Source organism: Megascapheus bottae, chromosome 29 (genome assembly GCF_031878675.1).
Source record: "Megascapheus bottae isolate mThoBot1 chromosome 29, mThoBot2.hap1, whole genome shotgun sequence".
Lineage (NCBI taxonomy): Eukaryota > Metazoa > Chordata > Mammalia > Rodentia > Geomyidae > Megascapheus > Megascapheus bottae.
In genome coordinates, this window is record NC_143537.1 from 16,199,634 (window position 1) to 16,226,300 (window position 26,667).

The 26,667-nt window shown below is 44.7% G+C and overlaps 1 protein-coding gene, 1 long non-coding RNA gene and 1 pseudogene across 3 annotated transcripts; 1 reads left to right on the forward strand and 2 right to left on the reverse strand.

Annotated features, from left to right (window-relative positions):
* Positions 1–1,853: 1,853 nt before the first annotated feature.
* On the reverse strand, positions 1,854–19,412 carry LOC150044878 (uncharacterized). 2 transcript variants are annotated; one of them, XR_016533040.1, is made up of 3 exons: positions 19,357–19,412; positions 9,029–9,094; positions 1,854–1,970 (listed from the first exon to the last, which is right to left on the reverse strand). It is a non-coding gene; the product is annotated as an uncharacterized LOC150044878 (long non-coding RNA). The 2 variants fall into 2 exon arrangements; XR_016533041.1 differs by lacking the exon at positions 1,854–1,970 and adding an exon at positions 3,931–4,034.
* LOC150044879 (uncharacterized) lies at positions 9,768–10,943 on the forward strand. The gene has a single exon (XM_090320791.1). The coding sequence runs from the start codon at positions 9,768–9,770 to the stop codon at positions 10,710–10,712; it is 945 nt and encodes a 314-aa protein (XP_090176917.1). The 3' UTR covers positions 10,713–10,943.
* A 559-nt stretch (positions 19,413–19,971) lies between the features above and the next one.
* On the reverse strand, positions 19,972–20,524 carry LOC150044880 (uncharacterized protein C4orf46 homolog pseudogene; annotated as a pseudogene).
* Positions 20,525–26,667: the final 6,143 nt, after the last annotated feature.

Here is a 26,667-nt window from a genome sequence, read left to right on the forward strand (position 1 = left end):
TTCTCAATCCGTCTAGGTAAATCTGTTTAATGTGTAACTCAGTTTACTCAGCGTGAACTGGTTTTAATAACCCTAGGCCCGTTGAGGCATGTATTCCCTGTCCATAGTGCCTCACTGGTGCTTCAGTACAGCCCTAGCTACCCCTGCCTGTGATTGAAGGTTTTTTTGCTAGTCCTTGGGCTTGAACTCAGGACCTGAGCAGTGTCCTTGGGCTTTCTCAAGGCTAGAGCTCTACCAGTTGAGCCACCAAACAACTTCTGGCTTTTTCTATGTATGTGGTACGGAGGAATTGAATCCAGGTCTTCTTGCATGCTAGGCAAGCACTCTATCACAAGGCCAAACTCCCAGCTTGAATAAAGTTTTTGAAAAGAAACTAAGCCAGGGCCAGGAGGAAGACCAGGATTCTACTCCTTGGTACCACATACATAGAAAAAAGCCAGAAGTGGCTCAAGTGGTAGAGCTTTATCCTAGAGAAAGTCTAAGGACGGTGCTCAGGCCCTGAGCTTAAGCTCAGGACTGTCAAAACAACAACAACAACAAAAAAAACCCTCCCCAAACTAGGTCAGGTGTTGGTGGCTCACACCTGTCATCCTTGCTACTCAGGAAGCTGACATCTGAGGGCTGTGGTTTAAAGCCAGTCTAGGCAGGAAGACTATGAGATTTTTATCTCAGATTAACTTCAAAAAAGTTGGAAGTGAAGCTGTGACTCAAGTGGTAGAATTCCAGATTCCAGTCTTGAACAAAAGAGCTGAGGAATAGCATCCAGGCCCTGATTTCATTCCCTAGTGCTAGCACAAAGTGAAAGAAAGAGCCAGGCTTTTTAATAAAATGTGTTGTGCTAGGTAGAAATCTCTATGGAAAGAGAAAATTAAAAAATATTAATCTCAGCTGGGTGCCGTGGCTCACAACTGTAATCCTAGCTACTCAGGAGGCTGAGATCTAAGGATCAAGGTTCAAAGCCAGCCCAGGCACCAAAGGATCTGAGACTTTTTTATCTCCAATTAAACTCTAGAAAACAGGAAGTATAGCTTGGCACAAGGGTCGGGCAGTAACCTTGAGCTGCAGAGCTCAGCGACAATGCCCAGGCTGAGTTCAAGGCCCATGACCCACAAAAAGAAGACAAAGGAAAGAAAAAGGGGGCAGCCAGTGAGGAAGAGAGGGAGTGATGGAGGAAGGAAGGCCAGGCCAGACACTAAAGACTGTGAGACTCTTAATTCCTAGTTAAACAGAAGTGGTGCTGTGGCTCTAGGGGTAGGGTAAGTAGCTTTGAGCTGAATAGCTCAGGGACAAACCCAGTTCCAGAGTCCAAGCCCCATGACCGACAAAAGAGAGAGAGAGAGGGAGGGGGGAGATATTGTTGGTTTATTTATTTATTATTATTTTCTTGTGTGTTTGGGGGCAGGTCATAGGGGTTGAACTCGGCCTGGGCCTTGCCCCTGAGATCTGCATCTCAAGTCTACTACTCTACCCTTGAGCCAAGCCCAACTTCCCGTTTTCTTAAGTTTAATTGGACATAAGAGTTTTAGGTCCTTATCTGCCTGGGCTGGCTTTGAACCTTGATCCTCAGATCTCAGCATCCTGAGTATCTAGGATTACAGGTGTGAGCCATGGAGCCCAACTTTGTTTTGAGCAGGAAAATCTGGGGCAAAATCACACAGGTTCTTTCCTGACTACCTCATTTGCTTCTCTTCCAGCCATGCTTCCAGAATCTTGTGTTCATTCTCAACAGCAAGAAAGAATGAAAGGATCTCTGGTGAGTTGCTTTTTCTCACTTTCTTTTACATTTCATTTTATTAAACCAAGCGAGTTCAAGATTTAAAACCCAAAACATTCAGCTTCAGGGACATGTGAAAAATTCAGCTTTAGGAAGATGTGCATAAGTCAGATAAAGATGGTGTAGCAGACTTTAAAATCTTCACATTCGAAGTTCAGTGCAGATTTGCTTCAGTTCCTTTGTAGTTTTTTTCTTGCTGTAAGAGAAAGTCATGGCCGGGAGTTTGGCCTAGTGGTAGAGTGCTTGCCTAGCATGCATGAAGACCCAGGTTCGATTCCTCGGTACCACATGCATAGAAAAAATAGCCAGAAGTGGTGCTGAGGCTCAAGTGGTAGAGCTCTAGCCTTGAGAAAGTCCAAGGACAGTGCTCAGGCCCTGAGCCCAAGCCCAGGACTGGCGAAAGAAAGAAAGAAAGAAAGAAAGAAAGAAAGAAAGAAAGAAAGAAAGAAAGAAAGAAAGAAAAGTCACATTTGTTACATGATTCAGTGACACCTAGGAGGTGATGTCTCATGGAAGGTGAAGGTACGCTAGTAACTGTTCAAAAATCACGTCCTCCTGAGTAACAGTATATTATCTTGATGAAGTATTAGTGGAGTTGCTAAAGTAGTGTGGTCACACATACATACCTTCTAATGTTCTAAGGAACTGAGTAAGCTATAAGTATTTACTCTCTAGTAGTGCTTCTTGCACTGTTTTGTGGTCTTTGTCTTACGTGAAATTTGATTGTGCAGTTTGTGGTATTTTTTTTTCTTGCAAGGTGTCGTCACTAGATTTTTTTCCCTCTAATTTCTCTTTTCATTGTCTGTTTCCTGCTCACTAACTTTCTTCATTTCTTTTCCTCTTTCTTTGCATCTATTTCTTTCACTTTTTTTTCTTTTCTTCAAATGATCTGTCTGGGAGCTGTCCTTCCTGCTTTCCTGATCAATTTGCCTTTGCTAACATGACTCTCAGAATTGATATCTTTCTGCTTTTTTTGTTTTTTGGTCAGTGGTGGGTCTTGAACTCTGGGCCTGGATGCTGTCCCTGAGCTCTTCAACTCAAGACTTCCACCCTACTCTTTGAGTCACAGAGCCACTTCTGGTTTTCTAAGTGGCTAATTGGAGATGAGAGTCTCATGGACTTCAGTGCCTGGGCTGGATTTGGGCTGGTTTTCAAACTTTTGAACCAGCTTTGAACCGTGATCCTCAGATTTCAGCCTCCAGAGTAGCTAGGATGACAGGCGTGAGCCATCACACTCTGCAAATTGATAGTTTTCTTATCAACAATGTAGGAAGATTGTTGTTAACTGTAACCCTAGGCAATTCTACAAGATTCCAGTGCCAAAGAAAATTAGAAAAATACAAAGACATAAACAGAGACATGGGCACATGGGGGAGGGGAGTCCAGGGCTTCCAAGCTCACTGGTACTTGAATACACAAAAGCAGATATATTTGCTCGAGTTCACACAGGGAAGATTACCATGTATACATGTAAAAAATAAAGCATCCATATTAATATGACAATCAGAACCAAAAAAAGAGTTTAGGACAGACACTTGTTCACTTCTTCATTTGAGTCTGTAAACTAGAGCCCAGAGAAAGTCCAGAGGTGACCTTCACCATACCTAGCCTTGAAGGCCAACAGCAGGGCCATGAATGTGGCCTAGTGGTAGAGTGCTTGTCTAGTATGCGCGAAGACCCAGGTTGAATTCCTCAGGACACATAAAAAGCCAGAAGTGCCAAACGCAGTGGCTCACACCTGTAATTCTCGGTACTCAGGAGGCTGAGATCTGAGGATCACGGTTTAAAGCCAGCCTGGGCACTAAAGATTGGGCACTAAATAGACTATGAGGCTCTTATCTCCAATCAATAGCTAGAAAATGAGAAGTAACTCTGCCCTATCCCTTGAGCTGAGGAGCTCAGGGACAGCGTCCAGGCCCAGAGTTCAAATGCAAGAACCCACAAGAAAAGAAAAAGAAAAAGCCACAAATGGTGCTCTGGCTCATATGGTAGAGTGCCTGCCTTGAGGAATGCCCAAGAACAATGCTCAGCCCTGAGTTCAAGACCAAGGACTGGCAAAAAAAGAAAAAGTCAACAGCACCCAAGGTTCATTTCCCAGCCTTTGCAGCAGTAAGGAAGAGAAAGGGAGTTGGTACTCCAGTCTCTTTACCCTCTCTAGGGTTGTCTGTTTTAACCCTTCCATGGCCAGCTCTCAGAGTGTTGTCAGGGTGGAGTTCCAACCTCTCAGAATTTTCTACCTTCAGCTCAAATTCAGGGCTCCCTACAATAAATAAATAAATAAATAAATAAGTAAATAAATAAATAAATAAATAAATAAATAAATTTAGCCAGTCCTGGGCTTGAACTCAGGGCCTGAGCACTGTCCTTGGTCTTTCTCAAGGCTAGAGCTCTACCACTTGAGCCACAGCACTACTTCTACCAAGGAATCGAGCCTAGGACTTTGTGCATGCTAAGCAAGCATGCTGCCACTAGGCCAAATCCTTGGTCCCCCTAAAAGAAATTTCTATGTACCACCTATCAATATACAGCAAATAATTTGATTTCTCCTGATTGTGTTGCCTTTATGTGATCTAACCTCATTTGATGTGGTACTGTAGTTTTGTTTTTTTCTTTTCACTACATTTGAATATTCTCATCCACTGCCAGTGTAAGTTAGAAGCTGGTATTGATACATTTCTAGGTAAAAACTTTTAAAATGTTTCCGAACACTTGTTTTCAACAAGAAAAGAGACGGATACACCATTTATATCCCTGATGCATTTTACAGAATCCAGATTTTTCCATATTTCTTTTTGGTGGGTCATGGAGCTTGAACTCAGCCTGGGCACTGTCCCTGAACTCTTCAGCTCACCCTACCTTGGAGCCAAAGCCCCACTTCCCATTTTCTAAAGGTTAATTGAAGATAAGAGTCTCAGGTCTTTTTGTGCCAGGCTGGCTTTGAACCTTGATCTTCAGATCTTAGCCTCCTGAATAGCTAGGGTTATAGAAGTGAGACACCACACACACCCTGCCTAGCTTCCCTTTTTTATTTTTTCTTTTGCCAGTCCTGGGGCTTGAACTCACTCTGAGCACTGTCTTTGGGCTTTTCTCAAAACTAGTGATCTGATACTTGAGTCACAACACCACTCCTGGCTTTTTCTATGTATGTGGTACCAAGGAACTTAACCCTGGTCTTCATGCATTCTAGGCAAGCACTCTACCACTCTGACAAACTCCCAGCCCCTCCACATTCCTTTTGATGATAGATCTTTCCATGTAGTCTAGAATGGCTAGAAATCCTTCTTGAGATTCTCAAGTTCAGGGAGTATAGGTGTGTCCCATCCTGTGCATTTGTTTTTTGTTTTTTTGTGGGTCATGGGGCTTGAACTCTGCTTGAGCCCTGTACCTTAGCTCTTCAGCTGAAAGCTATCATCCTCACTTTGAGCCAAGCACCACTTCTCGTTTTCTAGAGGTTAATTGGCCAAGTACCACTTCTCGTTTTCTAGAGGTTAATTGGAGAGTAGAGTCTCATGTCCTTTTGTACCCAGGCTGGCTGTGAACGTTGATCCTCAGATCTCAGCCTCCTTAGCAGCTAGGATTACAAGTGTGGGCCACCATCCCCCGCTTATTATATTCCTTTGAAAAGTCTGTTATGTAGTAGTTATAATCTATTCTAATAGTTTGACTTTCTTCTTCATAAAGAAGTAACCAGATACTCAATTTCACATAAACTTTGCTACTATTAGTTTTTGTAGTAAATTTGTCCCCACAGCTGACCTTTCTCTAACATTACCCCAGTATGTACAGAGCAAAGGCCATCCTCAGTCTGAACCATTAGTGCTTCTGAAAAAGTAAAACATGCAATAAACTTGTTGTAGTAGTATAAAACAGCAAGAAATAAATTTCTTGCCAAGCACGGTGGCTTATACATGTAATCCTAGCTACTCAGAAATCAGGCTGATATCTGAGGATTTGGTTCAAAGCCAGCCTGGCCACTAAAAAGTCTGTGAGACTCTTATCTCCAATGAACCAGTAAAATATGGGAAGTGGCAATGTGGCTTCCTAGGTAGGGTGGTAGCTTTGAGCTGAAGAGCTCAGGGACAGTGCCCAGGCTCAGAGTTCAGGTCCTACAACCTACAAAAAAAGAAAGCAAATAAATTTGTTTCCCAACTGATCATTATGCCAGACATAGGAAATTAACATGCTGGATGCAGTTCACTGTATTATTACTTGATACCTCAAGATTTTGCAATATTCTCACAGTACCAGCATATGCCATCATATAATGTAGTTTGTTTTCAATGGAATAATTCTTTTATAACCTAAATCTATTGCCCCCCCCTTTGTCAGTACCAGCATTGCTTTACCACAATATGCCACAAGCCATTAACCATTTTCTGATGGGGAATTGAAAATGAGTCTCATGGAATTTTGTGCCAAGTTGGCTTGAACCATGGTCCTCAGATCTCAGTCTCCTGGGTAGCTAAGATTATAGACGTGAGCCACCAACACCTGGCTTCCCCTTTTTTTTTTTTGGTGGGATATGAGACTTGAACTCTGGGTCTGGGCTCCATCCCTAATCTTTTCAGGTCAATATTTTATGTAAGTCTAAAGCATTTGTGTAGAAGAATAAAATTCCAGACAGGGTGTGTTATAACTCAGGGCTAATGACTTGATGGATATGTGCCATTACAGAAGTTGGTGTCATTTGATGATGTAGCTGTGGATTTCAGCTGGGAGGAGTGGCAGGATCTGGACAATGCTCAGAGGACCCTGTACAGAGATGTAATACTGGAGACCTACAGCAACCTGGTGTCATTAGGTGAGCGAAAGTCAAATTAACTTGGTCAAGTACTTTGTTATTTTGTAGATATGTGAATAATTATCAAACTTTCAATACTATTTAAATGTAAGATTCCAGGCCCTGAGAAGTATCCTTTCTTTCTAAAGAAAACCTAAGGTAATTTTATTTTTATTCTTCAGGATACCTAATCAGCCCTTTGACAAAAGTTCTCAATTGTGTTCCCACTAATGTAGACGGTCTTTCCAGGAAACCTGGTACTAGGTGCCATGTTTCATGCGTGTAATCTTAGACACTCAGGAGGAAGAAACCTGAGAATTCTAATTTGAAGCCTGAAATGCCAGAAAAGTCCCCATGAAACTCTTTAATTCTACTTAACCCCTCAAATACTATTAGTGGAGGGCCAGGAGTTTGGCTTTGTGGTTGAGTGCTTGCCTGGCATGCATGAAGACCCATGCATGTTAGTAGAGCTGACTCAAACTGGTAGATTTCTAGCCTCGAGCAAGAGAGCTAAGTTTGTGCCATACATCTGGCAAAATGAATCTAGAACAGGGGAAAAGTCAACCATGGAGCCAGTGAGAAATGAGAAAAAAGATTTAAGAGCTACCTTGTGATCAGACCTTACAGCAATGATGACCCAGCATGAGTAATAATTCTCCACTATTTCTAATTTACAGCGCCCTGTGTTCCCAAGCCTGAATTGATTGTCAAGCTAGAGCAAGGTGCCGAACCATGGATAGGAAATTCCGCAGACAAGAATTTCACAGGTGAGTTAATGCATTATCATATTGATGTTGGAGCCTGAGCCCAGTTGGTAAGTTCATGTTCTGATATACTGAGCAATAATGTTCCTAGTTCCCCTGAGTCCTATGTATGGAACCTTTGGGTCCTTTGTGAATGATCTTTTTTTTTTTTTTTGCCAGTCCTGGGCTTGGGCTCAGGACCTGAGCTTGGTCTTTGGGTTTTCTCAAGGCTTGCTGTTTGCCATTTGAGCCATAGCACCACTTCTGGCTTTTTTCTATATATGTGGTACCAAAGAATTGAGCCAGGTCCTTGTGCATGCTAGGCAAGCACTCTACCACTAGGCCAAACTCTCAGCCCCAAGAATCATATGGTGATATAATGAATTCTATGTGGGAATAGAGTTAAAGGTAGATTTCTCTGTGGAAATCACTGTGAAACAAAGTAAAATGAAAAAGCCAGGTGCTGGTGGCTCACTCCTGTAATCCTAGCTACTCAGGAGGCTGAGATCTGAGGATTAAGGTTCAAAGCAAGACCAAGCACAAAAGGACCTTAGACTCTTCTCTCCAATTAACCACTAGAAAATGGGAAGTGAGGCTGTGGCTCAAGAGTAGGGCAGTGCAGCATTGAGCTGAATAGCTCAGGGACAACACCCAGGTCCAGAGTTCAAGTCCCATGACTGACAAAAAAAAGAAAGAAATGTAGAAATGAGATTTCATTTTCTTTGAAACTAGGCCTATGCAGGTATGAGGAAAGAAGGAGTAAGTCAGGGCTTTATTCTCTGGTAAGGATAATAGATTTTTGCTGGTGGGCAGAGACTGGGATTCAGAGCCAAACCTTTCCAGCCAGGAGTCGAACCTAGTGGTAATGGGCTTGCCTAGCATGCACAAATACACGTGTTCGATTCCTCAGTACCACACATAGAAAAATCCGCAAGTAGTGCTGTGGCTCAAGTGGCAGGGTTCTAGCCTTGAGAAAACCCAAGGACAGTGGGTCAGGCCCTAAGTTCAAGTCAGGACTGGAAGAAAAAAAAAAGAACCAAAGCTTTTAATCTAGAGAAGATAATTAGCTAGGCAATGAGCTGGAGTATTTCTAGTCTTCCATGGTTTTGAGGGTCAGGAGTGTCAGAAAATGAATTTTGATGAGACTTTAAAATGGAAAGAAACAAATGCCAGAATTCCCACAAATACCTAAATTGAGATGTTATTGAGAAGTTATAACTGAAGGGATGTAGGTGTAAGTCCTTACTCTCAAGAACCATTCTTGCTTAGTTCAAAGGCAAATGGACATATAAACCACTCTTGGGGCTTCTGAATCTAGAAAATATTCCTGTTCCTCACTTAATGGATAAGAAGCAAAGTAGCATTGGAGCTGGGTGAGGTGGCTCATGCCTGTAATCCTAGCTGCTACTCAGGTTCTGAGGATCAAGGTTCAAAGCCCGCCCAGGCAAAAAAGGACCCGAGACTCTTATCTCCAGTTAACCTCTAGAAAATGGGAAGTGGGGCTGTGGCTAAAGAATAGGGGGCTGTAGGCTTCAGCTGAAGAGCTCAGGGACAGGGCCCAGGCCCATGAAGAAAAAAGAAAGAAAAAAAGAAAGAAAATAAAACGGAGAAGCAAAGCAACACAATATATAAATTATTTCTCCAAAATAAAAGGCAGCTATTCCCCTATGTATAAACAATAGTATTTGAAAAAAAAAGAACAGCTGCATGTATCCTATAAGCAGTACTCACCTTAAAACTGTAGCAATACATAGTTGGATAATTTGAATAAATATTTCCTGTGATATAAAAAGAAACCTAAACACAGAAAAACATTATTTGTTATTGTAAAATGTCATTATTTTCTTAATATGTTAGGGAGAAATGCATATATTTCTCACAAATCAAGTTCTACTTTTATATTTTGAAATATCTAACACTTAGGATGGGAAAGTAAAGTCCTTACCTTTACATTAAGGAAGATTTGTATCTCATGTATGTTTGTGTCTTTTTTTTTCTATTACCCATTTTAGATGTCCAAGTAGTGGAGAACGTGTTTAAGACCTGCCAGGAAAGTCCACATGAATGTCTTTGTGAAGTAGCAGTTGCAAGTAATATCGAAATGGAGGAAAATGTGAGATTAGCAACAACTTTTCATTTGAGCTCCACACATAAGCCAGAGCTGATTAGTAATAGTGGGAACACCTTAGGGATGAGGACTGGGGAGTTCATTAAGTGTCAGAACATGCTTCTGTCTCCTGAGGCTGAGGAGATGCATGCTGCATATAGGACTCGTATATCTCCTGTTGTTGAACAATCCCTCAGATATTCAGAGCATTTTAGTCACAATTGTGACAGTCCAAAAGACTTGCAGAATTATAATCCTTTTCTCCCTGCCCAAAAAATTCTTCAGGGAGGGAAGAAAAATGCTGAATGTACTGTGTGTCAAAAAATATTGTACTTAACACCAACCATCACTACACATGTGAAAATGTACATAGGAGAGACTCCTCGTACATGTAGTGAATGTGAGAAATCTTTGAGTAATGAAATATGCCTTACAATACCTCAGAGCAAATATCCTGAGATATCTGATGAGTACATCAAGTGTGAAAATTCAATTTCTGAGAAGTCAGACCTGACGTTCCAACCTGGATCTCTAACTGATGAGAAACCTTATGAATATGAGGAACGTAATAAAATTTCTGCCCAGAAGTCAGCTCTCAGCAGGCATCAGAGAACTCACACAGAAGAGAAATTTTATGAATGCAATAAATGTCAGAAGTCTTTCAGACAGAAGTTTTCCCTCACTTTGCACCAGAGAACACACACAGGAGAGAAACCTTATGAATGTAACAATTGTGGAAAGTCCTACACACAGAAGTCACATCTCAACAGACATAATACAATTCACACAGGAGAGAAACCTTATGAATGTAGTGAATGTGGAAAGTCTTTCAGACAGAAGTCTTCCCTCAATTTGCATCAGAGAACACACACAAGAGAGAAACCTTATGAATGTGACACATGTGGAAAGTCCTTCACACGAAAGTCACATCTGAACACACATAATAGAAGTCACACAGGAGAGAAACCTTATGATTGTAGTGAATGTGGAAAGTCTTTTAGACAGAAGACTTCCCTCAATTTGCATCAGAGAACACACACAGGAGAGAAACCTTATGAGTGTGACAAATGTGGAAAGTCCTTCACACGAAAGTCACATCTGAACACACATAATAGAAGTCACACAGGAGAGAAACCTTATGATTGTAGTGAATGTGGAAAGTCTTTCAGACAGAAGACTTCCCTCAATTTGCACCAGAGAACACACACAGGAGAGAAACCTTTTGAGTGTGACAAATGTGGAAAGTCCTTCACACAGAAGTCACATCTCAACAGACATAATACAATTCACACAGGAGAGAAACCTTAGTAATGTAATAAATGGGAAAGACTTTTTAGCCTTTGGAAGAAAACTCAGCTTGCATCACAGAACCAACACAAGATAAAAAAAAAACTCTTAATGAACGTAGCAAATTTTCAGTCTTGAACCCAGAAGGCACAACTTAGGATTTATCAATAAACACAGGAGAGAATCCTATGATTGAAATAAAAGGGAAAGTTTTTCCCTTAGCCTAATTTTGATTAAGTTCTAAATAGTAATTCCCAGTGATTGTAAATAGAGATTCCCTTCTTGAACACTTGCTTGTTAACTTGTCAATTAAAAAAAATATGATGTAAAATCAACGTTAATAAATTCTTCAATAAAAAATGTAAAGACAAAAAAGGGAAAGTTTTTCAAGAAGTCAGACTTGAGATTGCATCAGACAACACACACAGGAGAGAAACCATATGAATGTAACGAATGTGGAAAGTCCATCACGAAGGCATGGCTGACTGTAGAATGCACATAGGATAGAAAAACCTTATGAACATTACAAATGTGGAAAGTGTTTGACCTGGAAGGCATACCTCTGTGTTCATCACAAACCTGATTCACCTAGAAGAAAAGAAAACCAATGAATATAACAAATGTGCAATGACTTTTAATCAGAAGTCAGTCTTCAGTACATTTCAGAACATATACAGGAGAGCAACTCTGAGTAATTAAAAACAGCCATATACAGAATCTCTATATGTAAGCATTAGAGGAAGTCTTCAGAAGTCAACTTTCAGGAAGTATTAAGAGTACTCACAGAAGAAATAAATCCAATATAGGAGAACCTTTGTCAGAAACCTCTAAGAGCTGACTGTGTGGCTTAGTGATAGAGTGCTTACCTAGCAAGGATGAAGGCTTGGGTTCGATTCCTCAGTATTACATAAAAAGAGCAAGCCAGGCCGGGAGTTTTGCCTAGTGGTTAAAGTGCTTGCCTAGCATGCACGAAGACCCGGGTTCGATTCCTCGGTACCACATACATAGAAAAAAGCTGGAAGTGGTGCTGAGGCTCAAGTGGTAGAGCTCTAGCCTTGAGAAAGTCCAAGGACAGTGCTCAGGCCCTGAGCTCAAGCCCAGGACTGGCAAAAAAAAAAAAATAGAGCAAGCCAGAAGTAGCACTACCCTTGAGCAAAAGAGGCTCAGGCCCTGAGTTCAAGCCTGAGGATTGTCACCAAAAAAAAAAAAAGAGAGAGAAAAAACAACTTCTAAAGCATACAGAGAAATCCTTCATGGCAGAAGTAAGCTAGGTGTAATGGGAAACCACTCTTTAGCCACGGGTACTTACTGAGCCAGCATTTCTCATTGTGTTTAGTGGTGAAATCCCTGAATATTATGAAGAGGAATTGGACCCAAACGGTGGGCATTAGTTACTTCAGGCTTTACAAGTAATCAAGAGAGTGAAGTTGTTGACTTGTGTCTTTTATAATAGGGAATGGTTTGTGAAGTTAATTTTATTAACTCAGTAATAAGAGTTCTGGCCCATTGAGACTGGAGTCTGCTGAACTCCACGATGGTCTGGGGAGTGATAGATGGGGAAAGACTCACAATTTGAGCCACGGACCTGTGAGCATCAATTTCTCCACTGCTCCCCTAAAGTCGGCTGTGTGTGTGGTGCATGCATTAAAACACTTACCATTTCAAATTCAATTTTTGAATCGGAGTTATGATGGGAGATACTATTTATTTATTGCAAATTTGCACAATAGGAAAGTGATTTTCATCACCTTTTGCCTCCAGTTATTTATGGAACATTCAAAAACATGTAAGGACACATTTTGGGGGATATATTGTGTGAATGTGTGTGTGTGTGTATGTACACAAGTTGTTTAGGTTGAACTCGGAGCATAAGCATCTTTAAGCATCTTTGCTCAATGCTAATGCTTGTCACTTGAGGCACAGCTCTACTTCTGGTTTCTTTGCTGGGTAAATTAAGACAAGAGTCTTAAGTGTTTGGTTTTGAATGAACAAGTCCAAAATGACTTCCGTGTTTCTTTTATATTTGATATTTAATTAATCACAGATGTTGAATCACTTGTGATTTACTATTAGCTTGTTCTTTTGTTCTGCTGAATGAGTCTTAAGAAAACAGTGTTCATAATGTGAAGAACCTGTGTTTTCTCACTGTTCTGGAGGTGAAGTTAACAGGAGGATGAATATCTTTCTACCACCACTAATTATTCCTTTAATGAGCTCCTTTCAGAATTTTGTACCAAAGCACATAGATTTGTTAAACTTACAGTAGTGTAAATAATTAGAAGCATGGCTGGGCACGGTGGCTCACACCTGTAATCCTAGCTACTCTGGAGGCTGACATCTGAGGATCAAGGTTCAAAGCCAGCCCAGGCACAAAAGGACCTGAGAAGCTTATCCCCAATAACCTCTAGAAAACGGGAAGTGGGGCTTGGCTCCAGGGTAGTTCCTTCAGCTGAAGAGCTCGGGGACAACCCCTAGGGCTAGGGTAGGGTGATAGCCTTAGCTGAATATCTCAGGGACAGGGCCCAGGCTAAGTTTAAGCCCCATGACCCCCTCCCCCCAAAAAAAAGAAACATGGAAAAGATGAGAAACAGCAGCTACTTAAAAGATGATTATAGAAATCCAAGGGATATGGGCTGGGAGTTTAACCTAGTAGTAGAGTTCTTGCATAGCATGCACAAGGACTCAGGTTCTCTTCCTCAGTACTACATACATAGAAAAAGCCGGAAGTGGTGCGGTGACTCAAGTGGTAGAGTTCTGGCCTTGAAAAAGTCCAAGGACAGTGGTCAGTCCATAAGTTCAAGCTCCAGGACTGGCAAAAAAAAAATCCAAGGGATGAGAGAGACAACTGGATGTAGTAAGAAATGTGGTAGGTAGTTGGTAGAGTAAAATTCAGGTCAAAAGTGATTCTTTTTGCTTTCTGCTGCATGCATGGGTATGGACATACAGTATTTTGAAGTACAGTATTAGGTTCCATGTTTTCATTGTGCAGTGATTAGATATACAAAGCCAGATTGCATGTTTCTTTGTCATGAGGACAGTCTCATGGATGGTTATGGATGATAATACATTAAGCTAAAGTACAGAAAGATACTGAGCAATCTCAGAAACAGTCACAGAAATGGAAGGATCTAAGTGTCCCATTGAAAGCTGTCTTAGCGCATCCAAACTTGGATACCAGGAATGCTGAAATCTCAATGCTGGGATTTCTTTTGGCCACAGAAATGCGGGTGGGCTTGTTATCCTCTAAGAGGTCAGGTGCACACATTCTGAAGCTTGATGCCAGGTGTTTTTTGGCTTTTTCTTGGCAGTTGATTGGAAATGAGAGTTTCATGGACTTTCCTTTCTGGGCTGGCTTCAAACAGAACCTCAAATGTTAGCTATGCAGAGTTTTCAGATCTCATGACCTCCAAAGCGAAATGCTACCTGAAAGTTCAGGGTCCCTACATGTGTACTGGGCCTGGGTGAATACATTCTCTGTGGTGCTGAGTCATCAACCCATGTCCTAAGCTGGAAGTAGGCAATGCCACATTTGATAAGAACTTCTACCAGAGATTGTCACCTCATGAATGCAGATTCTAAATTTGTATTCCATTTTCTGTAGTAGAGAAATCCCCTCCAGTTAGACAGGCTCTGATCCACCTGCAGGCCCCACACCTAATCCACCCTCTTGTGTCCTGGTGGTATGGGGATCGAAGTCTGGAGGGAATGCTGGTATATTCCATGAAATAGCTAGACAAGTGATGAAAAAGGTGTTGTGGATTACTACCAGAACAATCTAAGAAGCCCTGGAGGAGCATTAACCTCATCCTCTGGGGGGCTAGAAATCTGATGGGACCTTCCAGACTGAGAAACAATCACATGGCTTTGTGGATGGCATACAGACAAGTGAGTGCATTTCTTAACTGTCAGCCAAGACAGAGGAGGACATGAATAAGTGGGTGGAAAGCATCTGTCAGACCCCTGGCTGGGGGCAGGTGAAGAAACCATAGTAATGTGATACTATGGCTGTGGTGGGGCAAAAAAAGGGGGTGTAAAAGAAGCCAAGTGCTGGTAGCTCAAGCCTGTCATCCTAGCTACTCAGGAGTTTGAGATCTGAGGATCACAATTCAAAGCTAGCCCAAGACAGAAACTCCATGAGACTCTTATCTGCAATAAACTACTGAAAAAAATCTGGAATGTGTGCTGTGGTTCACGTGGTAGAGCACTTGCCTTGAGTTAAAGAAGCTCAGTGACAGCACCCAGACCAAGAGTTCAAACCCCAGGACTGGCAAAAAAAAAAGAATATGTGTATATATCTTTACAAAACTTTGATAAAATGTAGATAGACATAAGCTCTTGGGGGAATCTGAAAGGACAAGATTATTCACAGGCAGCTTTATCCTTATGAATTCTTCAGCAAGTTTTAATTTTTTCATTATTTTCTTTCTTATTTTAAACTAGTACTAAGGATTCCTCTCAGGGATCAGGTGCTTCCAATTACTATTTTTCTCATGGCTGGTACAAGAGGAACTGAGTCACAGTTCCAGTTTTGTCTCTTTTTTTTGTGCTAAACTGAAAATAAAGATCTCTATCAGTGACTTTTTTTCCAGGGCTGGCTTCTAACCAGGATCCTCAGATCTCAGCCTTCTCTATAGCTACAATTAAAACTATGAGAACCCAGCACTGGGCATATGAGAAATCACTTCCAATGCACAGGGCAAGAAATTGTGTGAACCTCTCAACTCCAATTACCTACAATAAGCTAGAAGTGAAAGACAAATACCTTTGAGGAAAAGATGCTCAGGGTTATCACATAGACCCTAAGAGGAAGCCCTAAACCTGTGCATGCACAGACTGGCACATGTACACACAATATCTCAGGCAATATTGTATCTTGAATTAATATCCAGAGATTGAACAACAGCATAGCAAGTTATGAAATCTGTTTTTCTTTTTTTTTTTTAATTTTTTTTCTTTTTTTTTTTGCCAGTCCTGGGCTTGAGCTCAGGGCCTGAGCACTGTCCTTGGACTTTCTCAAGGCTAGAGCTCTACCACCTGAGCCTCAGCACCACTTCCAGCTTTTTTCTATATGTGGTACCGAGGAATCGAACCCGGGTCTTCGTGCATGCTAGGCAGGCACTTTAACCACTAGGCCAAACTCCCGGTCCTGAAATTGGTTTTTCTTGTCTACTTTGAGGGAAAGGAATAGGTCACAAGATGCAGAAGTGAAGACTTCAGAGGCAAATGCTGTCAGTGAATAGCTTGTAAAAAGCATTTTTCTTTTCTATTCTTTCTTCTGCCAGTCCTGGGGCTTGAACTCAGGGCCTGCGCATTGTCCTTGGGTTTTCTCAAGTCTAGCCCTCTGCCACTTGAGCCACAGTGCCACATCTCGGTGTCTCGGTGGAACAGCAATAGCCTAAAGAAAGCCCAAGAACAATGCTCAGGCTCTGAACTCAAGTCCCAGGACTAGCAAAAACAAAAAAATTCGGCATGGGGCAAAATGTAAGATGAGAAGGCACTGTGAAGCAAAATGGCTTGTGTAAGATGAGGGGAATAGTGACAGTTAAGTTTGGATCTTACCTAAGAAAGGCTCCTTGAGCCTGAGACCAGGCTAGTACCTAGGCCTAGTTAAAGATGTTGGGATTTGACAAACAAGGTGTGCTGTTTACTACATCCACATGTATATTGTGAAGTAGAAGGGGAGATTCAACCTCCTGTATGTCTTTGGTGAGGTCTTCTCTGAGCAAGGAGCTTTGGCCATTGGGCCCTGAGAGGTGACCCTACCTCCCTCACAATGGAACAGAATATGGAATCCTCGTAACCAAGGCATTGTAACTGCCAACCAGCTCGTGCCAGCTCACTTGGCCTGTGGCTCAGGAGGAAGAAAGATGTTGCTGTGACAGGTGTGAGCCACTGCGCCTGACTCTGTGGCCATTTCTTCACCTAGCTTGCATCCCCCAGCTCGTTTCTGTGGATGGCCTTGCTCTTGAAGCCAGCCTCTTCTTCTGAATTGACCTCACAAACTCCTCTTTCTAGGGTCAACCTTCCCCCTTGTGCTGGGGTCCAGGGCTCTGACCTAGGCCCATTCAGAAGGACAAAGGAAGTGGATACAGCTTTGGAAATATAAGCAGAGCCACACCACGATGGGAAAGGCTGACAAGAGGATAGCTCAAGTGGTAGAATGCCCTGGGTTCAATTCCTAGTACCACAAAAAAAGGTTAAAAAAAAGGTAATGAGTAGGTGATGGTGACACTTTGGATCAATATGTATAGTTTTGGGTGACAGAACTGGGGAGAGAAAAGGCCATCATAGCTGCATAGGACATGGAGGCCACATCTTCAGGATGCCAGAGATTTTAATCTGTTTGTATGGGGAAGGGAGAAACGAGAGGAAAATGGAAATTCACAGATGAGAAAGGCCACTGGGGGGGTGCACCTGACAGAAGGAAGAGCCTCTCTGTCCCCTTCCTGGAGGACAGGAGCCAGGTGGGTGTCAGGTGATGGGAACCCATTCCGTGGAATCCAGACCCCTAGATTCCATTGTCTGTGTAAGAAGGACCTTCAAAATGTTGGGGGGGAAGGGGGCACAGCAGAATGCCCTGGAGGATGCAAGAGGAGGGGAGCACTGTACCTGCTGGCTAGATGCTACAGTGGGCTGAGTGGCAATGGCAGAGGCAAGAGCCCAGCTGTGGCTTCTCTTGTGGTGTCAGGTGGCCTGGGGCAGACAGCGCAGCAGGCATCGAGGCCTTGAGGGGGCTTTGTTTCTCTGCTGGCTGAGAGACATGGAAGCCAGGAAGGCTGTCATATAGGAAGACAACAGACAGTGTTCTAGTGACCTGGAAAGGCTCCAAGACCGGGGGGCTGGCACAGATCTTCCAAGCAAAGCAGAGGTACAACTGGGAGTCAGAACAGGCAATCTGAGTGGGGGGAATTAACTGAAGAAATAAGTGCCAGGATGCAGACTTGGTGGTTATGGAGCAGATGGAGGTTAAGCCAAGACAGGATCCAAACAGCAGGACCCCCTGCACCTCCCCGCCTGGAATCCAACCAGAACCTACACCAGGCTGTCCCTGCCAGACAGAGGGCTGGGCTGCCACAAGACACCACACAGCCACTGCCCAGAACACAGGCTCCTTCCCCTGACCAGCCAGGCCTGGCTTCTCCACCCCTTCAAGACAGGGGGCAGAGGGGCAGGCAGCAGGCAGCGCAGCACAGGCAACCAGGACAGGTGGCGGGGAGACAAGCTGTGCTGACAGCAGGGACAGCGCCCCCGGACTCCACCTGTCAGGAAGACGGCCTGCTGTCCATCCTCTCCTCCAATCCTCTCCTCCTCTCCTCTCCTGCTCATCTTTCCTCTCCTCTTCTGCTTGCCTCTCTTCCTCTCCCCTCCACTTTCCTCCTCTCCTCACCTGCTCTCCTCCCCCTCCTCACCTCCTCTCCTCTTCTGCTCTCCTCCCCTCTTCTTCTCTCTCCTCACCTGCTCTCCCCTCCTCACCTCCTCTCCTCTTCTGCTCTCCTCCCCTCTTCTTACCTCCTCTCCTCTTCTGCTGTCCTCCCCTCTTCTTCTCTCCTCTCCTCTCCTGCTCTCCCCCCTGCTCTCCTCTCCCCTCCCTGTGAATGGGGTGGAGAGCCCTGAGGGTGGACATGGATTCCAGCAGGGACTCCATCCCCTGAATTTGTCCCTCACCCCAGACCTCTGTTGCCCTGCGAGGCATGGCAGCCCTCGCCACGCAGGAGCAGCACCCCAGCAGTGGCTCCAGGCACCACACGAACGCTGGGAGGGTCGTCGTCCTTAGGGGTCCCATTAAACACACTGAGGACCCTTCACCACAGCCAGGACAGTCCTCCTCCAGTCCTCCTCCCTCAGGACCTCCTCCTCCTCCTCCTCCTCCTCCTCCTCCTCCTCCGGACCTTCTACTCCTCCTCCTCCTCTTCAGAACATCCTCCTCCTCCTCCTCCTCCTCCTCCTCCTCCTCCTCCTCCTCCTCCTCCTTCTCAGGACCTTCTACTCCTCCTCCTCCTCCTCAGAACATCCTCCTCCTCCTCCTCAAGATGTCCTCCTCCCCCTACTCAGAACCTCCACCCCCTATTCAGAACCTCCTCCTCCTCAAGACCTGCTCCTCAGAACCTCTTCCTTCTCCTCAAGACCTCTTCCTCCTCTTGAGGACCACCACCTCCTCCTCCTCCTCCTCCTCCTCCTCCTCCTCCTCCTCCTCCTCCTCCTCCTCAGAACCTCTTCCTTCTCCTCAGAACCTCTTCCTTCTCCTCAAGACCTCTTCCTCCTCTTGAGGACCACCACCTCCTCCTCCTCCTCTTCCTCCTCCTCCTCCTCCTCCTCCTCCTCCTCCTCCTCCTCCTCCTCCTCAGAACCTCTTCCTTCTCAAGACCTCCTCACCCTCTTCAGGACCTCCTCCTCCTCCTCAAGACCTCCTCCTCCTCCTTCAGAGCTCCTGCTCCTCCTCAGAACCTCCTCCTCCTCCTCAAGACATCCTCCTCCTCCTCCTCAAGACCTCCTCCTCCTCCTCCTCCTCCTCCGAACCTCCTCCTCCTCCTCAGGACCTCCTCCTCCTCCTCCTCAAGACCTCCTTCTCCTCCTCCTCCTCCTCTTCCTCAGGACCTCCTCCTCCCCAGCCTCAGGATTCCCGCCCTAAATCTCCACTGGCCAGATCAGAGCCGCCCTCACTCACCGTTTCCACTCCTCTTTGGTCCTCTGCCTCTGTCAGGCCTGCAAACATCACCCTGGAGTTCCTGGCGCCAGCTCTGCCCCGAAGCCCCGCCCCACCGCCTCAGCAAGGGCTCCGCCCTCTTGGAGCCCCGCCCCTCGGCTTGGCCTGGCCCCGCCCCCAGCCTATCTGCTCCCTCCTCCACCAGCAGAGCTCCACCTTGGTGCCTCCTGCAGGGCTGTGGCTCAAGTAATAGAACACCAACCTGGGTGAAAATGCTTAGGGACAAGGTGTAGGTCTTGTGTCCAAGCCCCACACAGACAGACACACACACACACAAGTGTTTTACTCAACAAAACATTGGGGAGTGTCAGGTGACAGTGTCAGGTGCTATAGGCCTGGAAGTCATAAACTTGTCTTTGCTTTCATAGAAGTGGGGAGCTGATTTACATAGGCAAATTTACTCATATCGCTGGGGTTGTAACATGATCTTCTGACATGCACCATCTTTCAAAACAATTATCTGGTCATACTAAGGCACTATTAAAATTATCTGTTGAGAGAAATCACTTTTGTAAAGGAATCTCAAAACATTTATAGAAAGTAAGGATAAACACATCTGTGTTAACATAAAAAGAATCACATCAATATACTTTCACAAAGGTCTAGAAAAAGAAGAAAACTTTCACTCTGAGTACACACAAATGCTGGAGATTGTCCTATGTATGTGGTACATGTACAAATCCACATGAGAATGTGAATTATACAGTCATAGTTGTCAGGTTTCAGAGAATCATAGCCTTCTTTCAAGAGGCCTCTCCACATTATAAGGAAGCATGCATTTTCTGTACATTTAAGGGCAATCTCTTCCACTTGAGCTGATACTGCAGATGTGGCCTCAAGAAGTTGGGTTAATGAAAACAATGAGTCTCTGATCTGCCCTGCCACCTCTTCCAGGGCGTCCACCACTCCAACTCGGAGCCATCCAGCCCACACTCACGCAGGAGGAAAACGTGTTCAAAGATGGAGAAGATGGAGGTGGGAGAGGCGGCAAGCAAACCTGAAGCTCCTCAGCTGAAACCATGTGGAAAGGGCTGGCACAGTGGAGTGGGACCTGAGCAGCCAAACCGCCACCAATTGTCTTTCTGATGATTGTCTTTAATCTGTGTTATCTCTAACCTCTTTTGATGTCCCTTGGTTATCTCATATTGTGACAGTATTTCACCTGGTAATCTGATATATTGTTTTTTTTGTTTTTTGTTTTTTGTTTTTTTGCCAGTCCTGGGCTTGAGCTCAGGGCCTGAGCACTGTCCTTGGACTTTCTCAAGGCTAGAGCTCTACCACTTGAGCCTCAGCACCACTTCTGGCTGTTATGTATGTATGTGGTACCGAGGAATCGAACCCGGGTCTTCATGCATGATAGGCAAGCACTTTAACCACTAGGCCAAACTCCCAGCCTAATCTGATATATTGTATATATGCATATTTGGTTATTTGTAGTCGGATAGGGAAGGGAGGAAAACAAGATGAAGGGCAGGGCGGGGGAGAGAAATGGGGACCAAGACATGAGAAAGGGTATCAATGTTTGTGAAGTAATTTGGTAAATATAATGTAACCCAAATATATGAAAAAAAAAGACACCCTGCAGATTGAGAGGCGGCTTTTGCACTTATAGATTGAAGAGCTAAAAAAGCGCCCCCATTCTGAGGCAGCAACCGTCCTGTTGTTTATGTAAGCTGTTCAGGGTGTACAGATGAAAAATAACTACCCCCAGACCCAAAATTATTCCCCATCGGTAAGCAGAATAAAAAGAAAACTCTGATTCGAAAAATCACCAAGGATCCAGAGGCTGCACAAACAGGAACTTCTGAACTCTAGTCAGCCATTGTTCACACAGGTGTGAACAAGCTCCAGGAACTAACCGATTTTGTGTCAAAATTAGACTGCACGTATAGCATTGCATAGCATTTGTTTCCCAAACCATAAAACTACTCTTTGACAGTTGAATGAGACCCAGCCGGCGTGAGAATTTCCCGTCAGTTTCCACCAGCCTGGGAAGCTCCCTAATTCCTATCTTATCTCACTGGACCACCTGATGGATGCAAACCTGTGATTTTTGCCTTTAAAAAGACTGTGTAAACCCTGACTGTGGACTTCTCGCCCCCCACCTCACTGTGTCACTGCTTTGGGGTGTGAGTGGACAAGTTCCTTGCCTGGCTGGTAACCTGCAATAAACCTTCCTTTTGCATTTCGGAACGTCTGACTCTCGGTGGTCTCTTGGTGGTCGTCCTGAGACTTGGGCATAACGTAGATAAGTAAAAGACCTAGTATCCAGATTGTACAAAGAAGTCACGAAATTAAAGAGGCTAAGAGTTAACTACCCCGTTAACAAAGCCAAGTAGAGACTACTTTGTGCATGTGTGTGTGCATGTCGCTCATGGGGCTTGAACTCTAGGCCTGGGAGCTGTCCCATCAAAAGCAGCACCATGCTCCCCTGTGCCCAGCAAGCACCCACTACCTCCCAACAACCCTACCAGGGCACTTTCTCACCCGGGGTCGGCAGGGGAGGCGCGGGACGCACCATCGCCGCGCAGAAGGTGGGAGATCTGATGTTTGGAGTCCCCAAGTCACACCCAGAGAGACTGGAACCTTCCACAAGAAGGAGGGTGTATAACTTACTAAGTGGAGAAGAAAGAATCCCGAGCACGGTGACTCCACGCTGCCCAACAGTGGCGCTGGCCACGGTGATTCCGAATTCGTCCACCCCCCCCAGGGAGTTGGTGGTAGCGTCCAATTCACCGGAAGTGAGCAGCAGAAGTGCAGCGGAAGTGCCTGGGAGTTGAGGCTTGGCTCCTGCTACTTTCATCATTGCTCCTTGGCCCACGTGTTGACTAGTTCCACCCTGTAGCAAGAAAAAGCAAGGCCGGTGGGCCCTGGCTGCGGCAGAAGGAGAAGCAGCTTCTGCAGCAGTGGCACTGGGACTGGTGGCCCTGGTTTTCCTGCCCTACGTGCGACTGTGGGCTCGGCAGCAGCAGTCTGACTGGGATTGGGGGCCGCACTGGTTCCTGCAGCCAGTCTGGTGAGTGACTTGGGGCAGAGGAGCCAGGGACGCTTCATCCACCTCCCCGGCAATAGTTTTACTACTTCACTTCCTCATGTCTGTGTACTGAGAGAGGACTCTGGAAGGGTCTGTGCTTCTTCCTCTTATTATTATTATTATTATTATTATTATTATTATTGCTGTTATTATTAATGCCGGATGGGGTAAACTGAGGCACCTAGGACAGAGATTTATCCACTCGACAGAGATAGAATTAGAACCCAGGGCCCTTGGTAACCAATCCAGAAATGTTGCTTCGAATTACCAGATTTTATTTAGTCTTCTTTTTTTTCGTTGCCTACTCCTGTCCCCTGACTTGCTCAAGCATTCTCATTCTGGGAAGCACCCTGTCAGCATGTCTGTATCCAGGGTGTGATGTCTTGGGTAGGACTTGTTCCCTCTTCACCTCTGCTCCCCACCATCACCCCCACTTGCTGATTCTGGTATTTCTTCTCAGGAAGTCTGTTTTACAGTTTACCTGCTCCCCTCACCCTATGCCAGTTTCCCCTTACTATTTCTTTGTGGAGTCCTGGGGAGTCCTTGGGGAGTGAGTGCAATGATCTTCTTGGAGCTTCAGATCCCTTGCATGGAGTGAAAGATGAATTTCTGGTTCCTGAGGAACGTGTCACTTCAGGAGTACAGAAGTGTCCCAGTGGAGGGATCCCCCAAAACATTCCGGAGTTTCAGTTCCCTGAGGCTAGAATGCTCCATGCCTTCCTTTCCTCCTCTGAGCTGATGGGAACTTGGTTGGTTTTGTTTTGTTTTGTTTTGTTGCCACTTCTGGGCATTGAACTGAGGGCCTGAACACTGTCCTTGAGCTTTCTCAAGGCTAGAGCTCTACCACTTGAGCCACAGCACCACTGCCAGCTTTTTTCTATGTATGTGGTAATGAGGAATTGAATCCTGGTCTTTGTGCATGCTAGGCAAGTACCCTCCCAAACTCCTGGCCCCAGGACATGGTGTTTCTGGTACTACAAACTGATCATGATCACATGATCATGGTCAGAATTGTGCCTCTTTGAAACTCACTCATGAACCTGCACATGTGTACATGCATTTGTACTAAATTAGTATTTTCTTCCTTCATGTGTGTATAAGTATTCAGATCCTGGGTCTTGAGCTCAGGACCTGTGCGCTGCCCTTTAGAAGTTTTCACTCATGGCTGGCACCCAACTTGTGGCTTTTTGATGGTTCATTGGAGATAAAAGTCTTACAGCATTAACTGCCTGGGCAGGCTTAGAACCAGGATTCTCAGATCTCATTCCCTTGTGTGAATCACTGGCACCTGGCTTGGACTAGCATTTTCCTACTCCAAATCTCTCATCTTCTGGCAAGTATATGGCATGCTTGAATTGGTTTGTATAGTCGGACATTTCAGATGTTTATGGGGTTGTGTATCAGGGTCAGACTTGACTGAGTATTGGCTGTCCTCAAGGGAAGAGGCTGACTTTGAGGTTGATGGTTTTCTTTTCTCCTCAGTATCTGGTTGTTATCTGTTTTGGTATCTTGAGCAGGGAGGGTTCTTTGTCATAGAGCTAATCTATAGGGGAGTAACTATTCTACTAAGTTGTTGCAAACTGCCAGGAGGAGTCAGCTTAATCTTTATATATGTGTATTTTTGTGAGACATGGGGCTGGAGCTCTGGGCTGGGCGCTGTCCCTGAGCTCTTCTACTTAAGGCTCCCACTTTACCCCTGGAGCCATAGTCCCACTTCCTGTTTTCTAGTGCTTAATTAGAGATAAGAGTCACAGTCTGTGCCCAAGGGTGGCTTTAAACCTCCATCCTCAGATCTCCACCTCCTGAGTATCTAGGATTACAGGTGTGAGACCCCACACCCAGCTTTATGGTAGATCTTTACTGTTCTGAAACTGAAGAGCATTAGAACACATCTTTCAACAACCCAAGGTTCAAATCTTGATAGCCAGCCTAACCTTTCTCCTCTCTATATCTTCTGTGTGTGTTTTCTTCTTGAATCTCTTTCCTCAAGTGGTCTGGATGCTAGGCTCTGTATCCTCAGCTCTGCTGTGGATTTGCTGCGTGTGTTCATCATCAACCATCTCTGTCTCTAGACCTTAATTTCTCTGTCTGTAGACTATGATTAATGGAGATAAGAGCCATTAGTGCCTTGGCTGGCTTTGAACCTTGATCCTCAGATCTCAGCTTTCTGAGTAGCCAGGATTACAGATGTGAGCCACAGTGCCGCAATTCTTTTTTTTTTTTTTTTTTTTTTTGTAGGTCATGGGGCTTGAACTGGCCTGGGTGCTGTCCTTGAGCTCTTCAGGTCCAGACTACCCTCCCACCCTTGAGCCAAGCCCCACATGCCATTTTCTAGTGATTAATTGGAGATAAGAGTCTCAAGTCCTCAATCTGGACTGGCTGAGAACCTAGATCCTCAGATCTCACCCTTGTGAGTGGCTAGGATTACAAATGGGAAGCACCGCACCAACTGTTTTTTTTTTTTTAAATGCCAGTGCTGGGGCTTGAAGTGGGACCTGAGCATTAACCCTTAGCCTTTTTTTCCCCCTCAAGTTTTCTTCCTGAGCCATAGGACTACTTCTGGCTTTTTCTGAGTAATTTAGTCGACGTGAGAGTCTCATGGAGTTTTCTGCACATGGTGGCTTTGAGCTGCACTCCTCAGGTGTCAGCCTTCTGAGTAGCAAAGACTATGGGTGCAAGTGTTCTTTCCCAACCCCAGTTCGTATTTTTTTGCCAGTCCTAGGCCATGAATTTAAGGACTGAGCACTGTCCTTGAACTTTCTCAATGGGTAGAGCTCTATCACTTGAGCCTCAGCACCATTTCTAGCTTTTTTCTATGTGTGTGGTACCGAGGAATTGAACCTAGGTCTTCGTGCATGCTAGGCAAGCACTCTACAACTAGGCCAGAATCCCGATACATGAAGCCCTGGGTTCAGGTTCCCAGTACCACATAAACAGAAAAAACTGGAAAGGACACTGTGACCAAAGAGCCCAGGTCCTGAGTTCAAGACCCAGGAATGGCTCATGCCTCTAATCCTAGCTACCCAGGAAGCTAAGCGCTAAGGATCACCATTCACAGCCAGCCTGAGCAGGAAAGTCTATGAGACTGTTGTGTCTAATTAGCCACCAAAAATCCAGAAGTGGAGCTGTGGCTCAAGTGATAAAGCACTAGCCTTGTGTAAAAATACCTGGGTTCAAGTCACTGAGGCAGCAGCCCTGAGTTCAAGGCCTACTGTCCACCACCAGCACAAAAATTAAAAAAAAAAAAGAAAAATAGAGCAAGGGATTTCTTATCTATGGGCCTACAACCCTTGAGAGTATGTTAATACTTGTGAGTATATTTAGGTACGTGCCTGCCTTATTTTCCAGAACATGGTAGACTTATACTTTCTGTTCTTTCCCAAGTTCAGCACAGTAATGTGATTACAACACCATAGATGGTGATGCTATGGGTCAATGTGAAAGTCATTGTGTTCCTTTCCCTTTGCTTCAGTGATCTTGGAAGAGTGTCAGAGTAGAGACTCCACCTGGTGGCCTCTGTTCCTCACAGGAAGAACAGAATAGCCTACTAAGTCACTTGAATGCATTTTTTGAGTGGAAGTAAGATGGGGCTGTTTGTTGCTGCAGTGTTCCTTGGCTGGTACTGACTCATCCTGGCAGAACCCTTCTCTGATGGCACTTTAGAGGTCTCAGAGTCTGTCAGTACAGAATAGGGACTGAAAATCTCACCATCTGTCCTTCACTAAAACCTTACTACAAGGAGCCAGTGGCTCACACCTGTGATCCTAGGTACTTGGTAGGTTAGCAATTTGAGGATTATGGGTCAATGCCATTCCAAGGTAGGAAAGTTCTTGAGACTCTTATCTCCTAAAAAGCTAGATGCTAGCCAGACCTGTGGTTCACGCCTGTAATTCTAGCTATTCAGGAGACTGAGATCTGAGCATCCAAGTTCAAAGCAATCTTGAGCATAAAAGCACCTGATACTCTTAATTCCAATTAACCTCCAGTAATGAGAAGTGGGCTTGCCTCAAGGGCAGGGCGATCTCGCCTGGAGCTGAAGTGATCAAGGAGAGACAATGCCCAGGCCCAATACTAGGGCGGTAGCCTTAAGCTGAAGAGCCTAGACACAGCACCCTGTGTGAGTTTAAGCCCAATGACCCACCGAAAAAAATATGGATCTGACCTGTGACTCATGTGGTAGAGTGCCAGCCTTGAACAAAAAAAGCTCAGTGATAGTACCCAGTCTCTAAGTTCAAGTT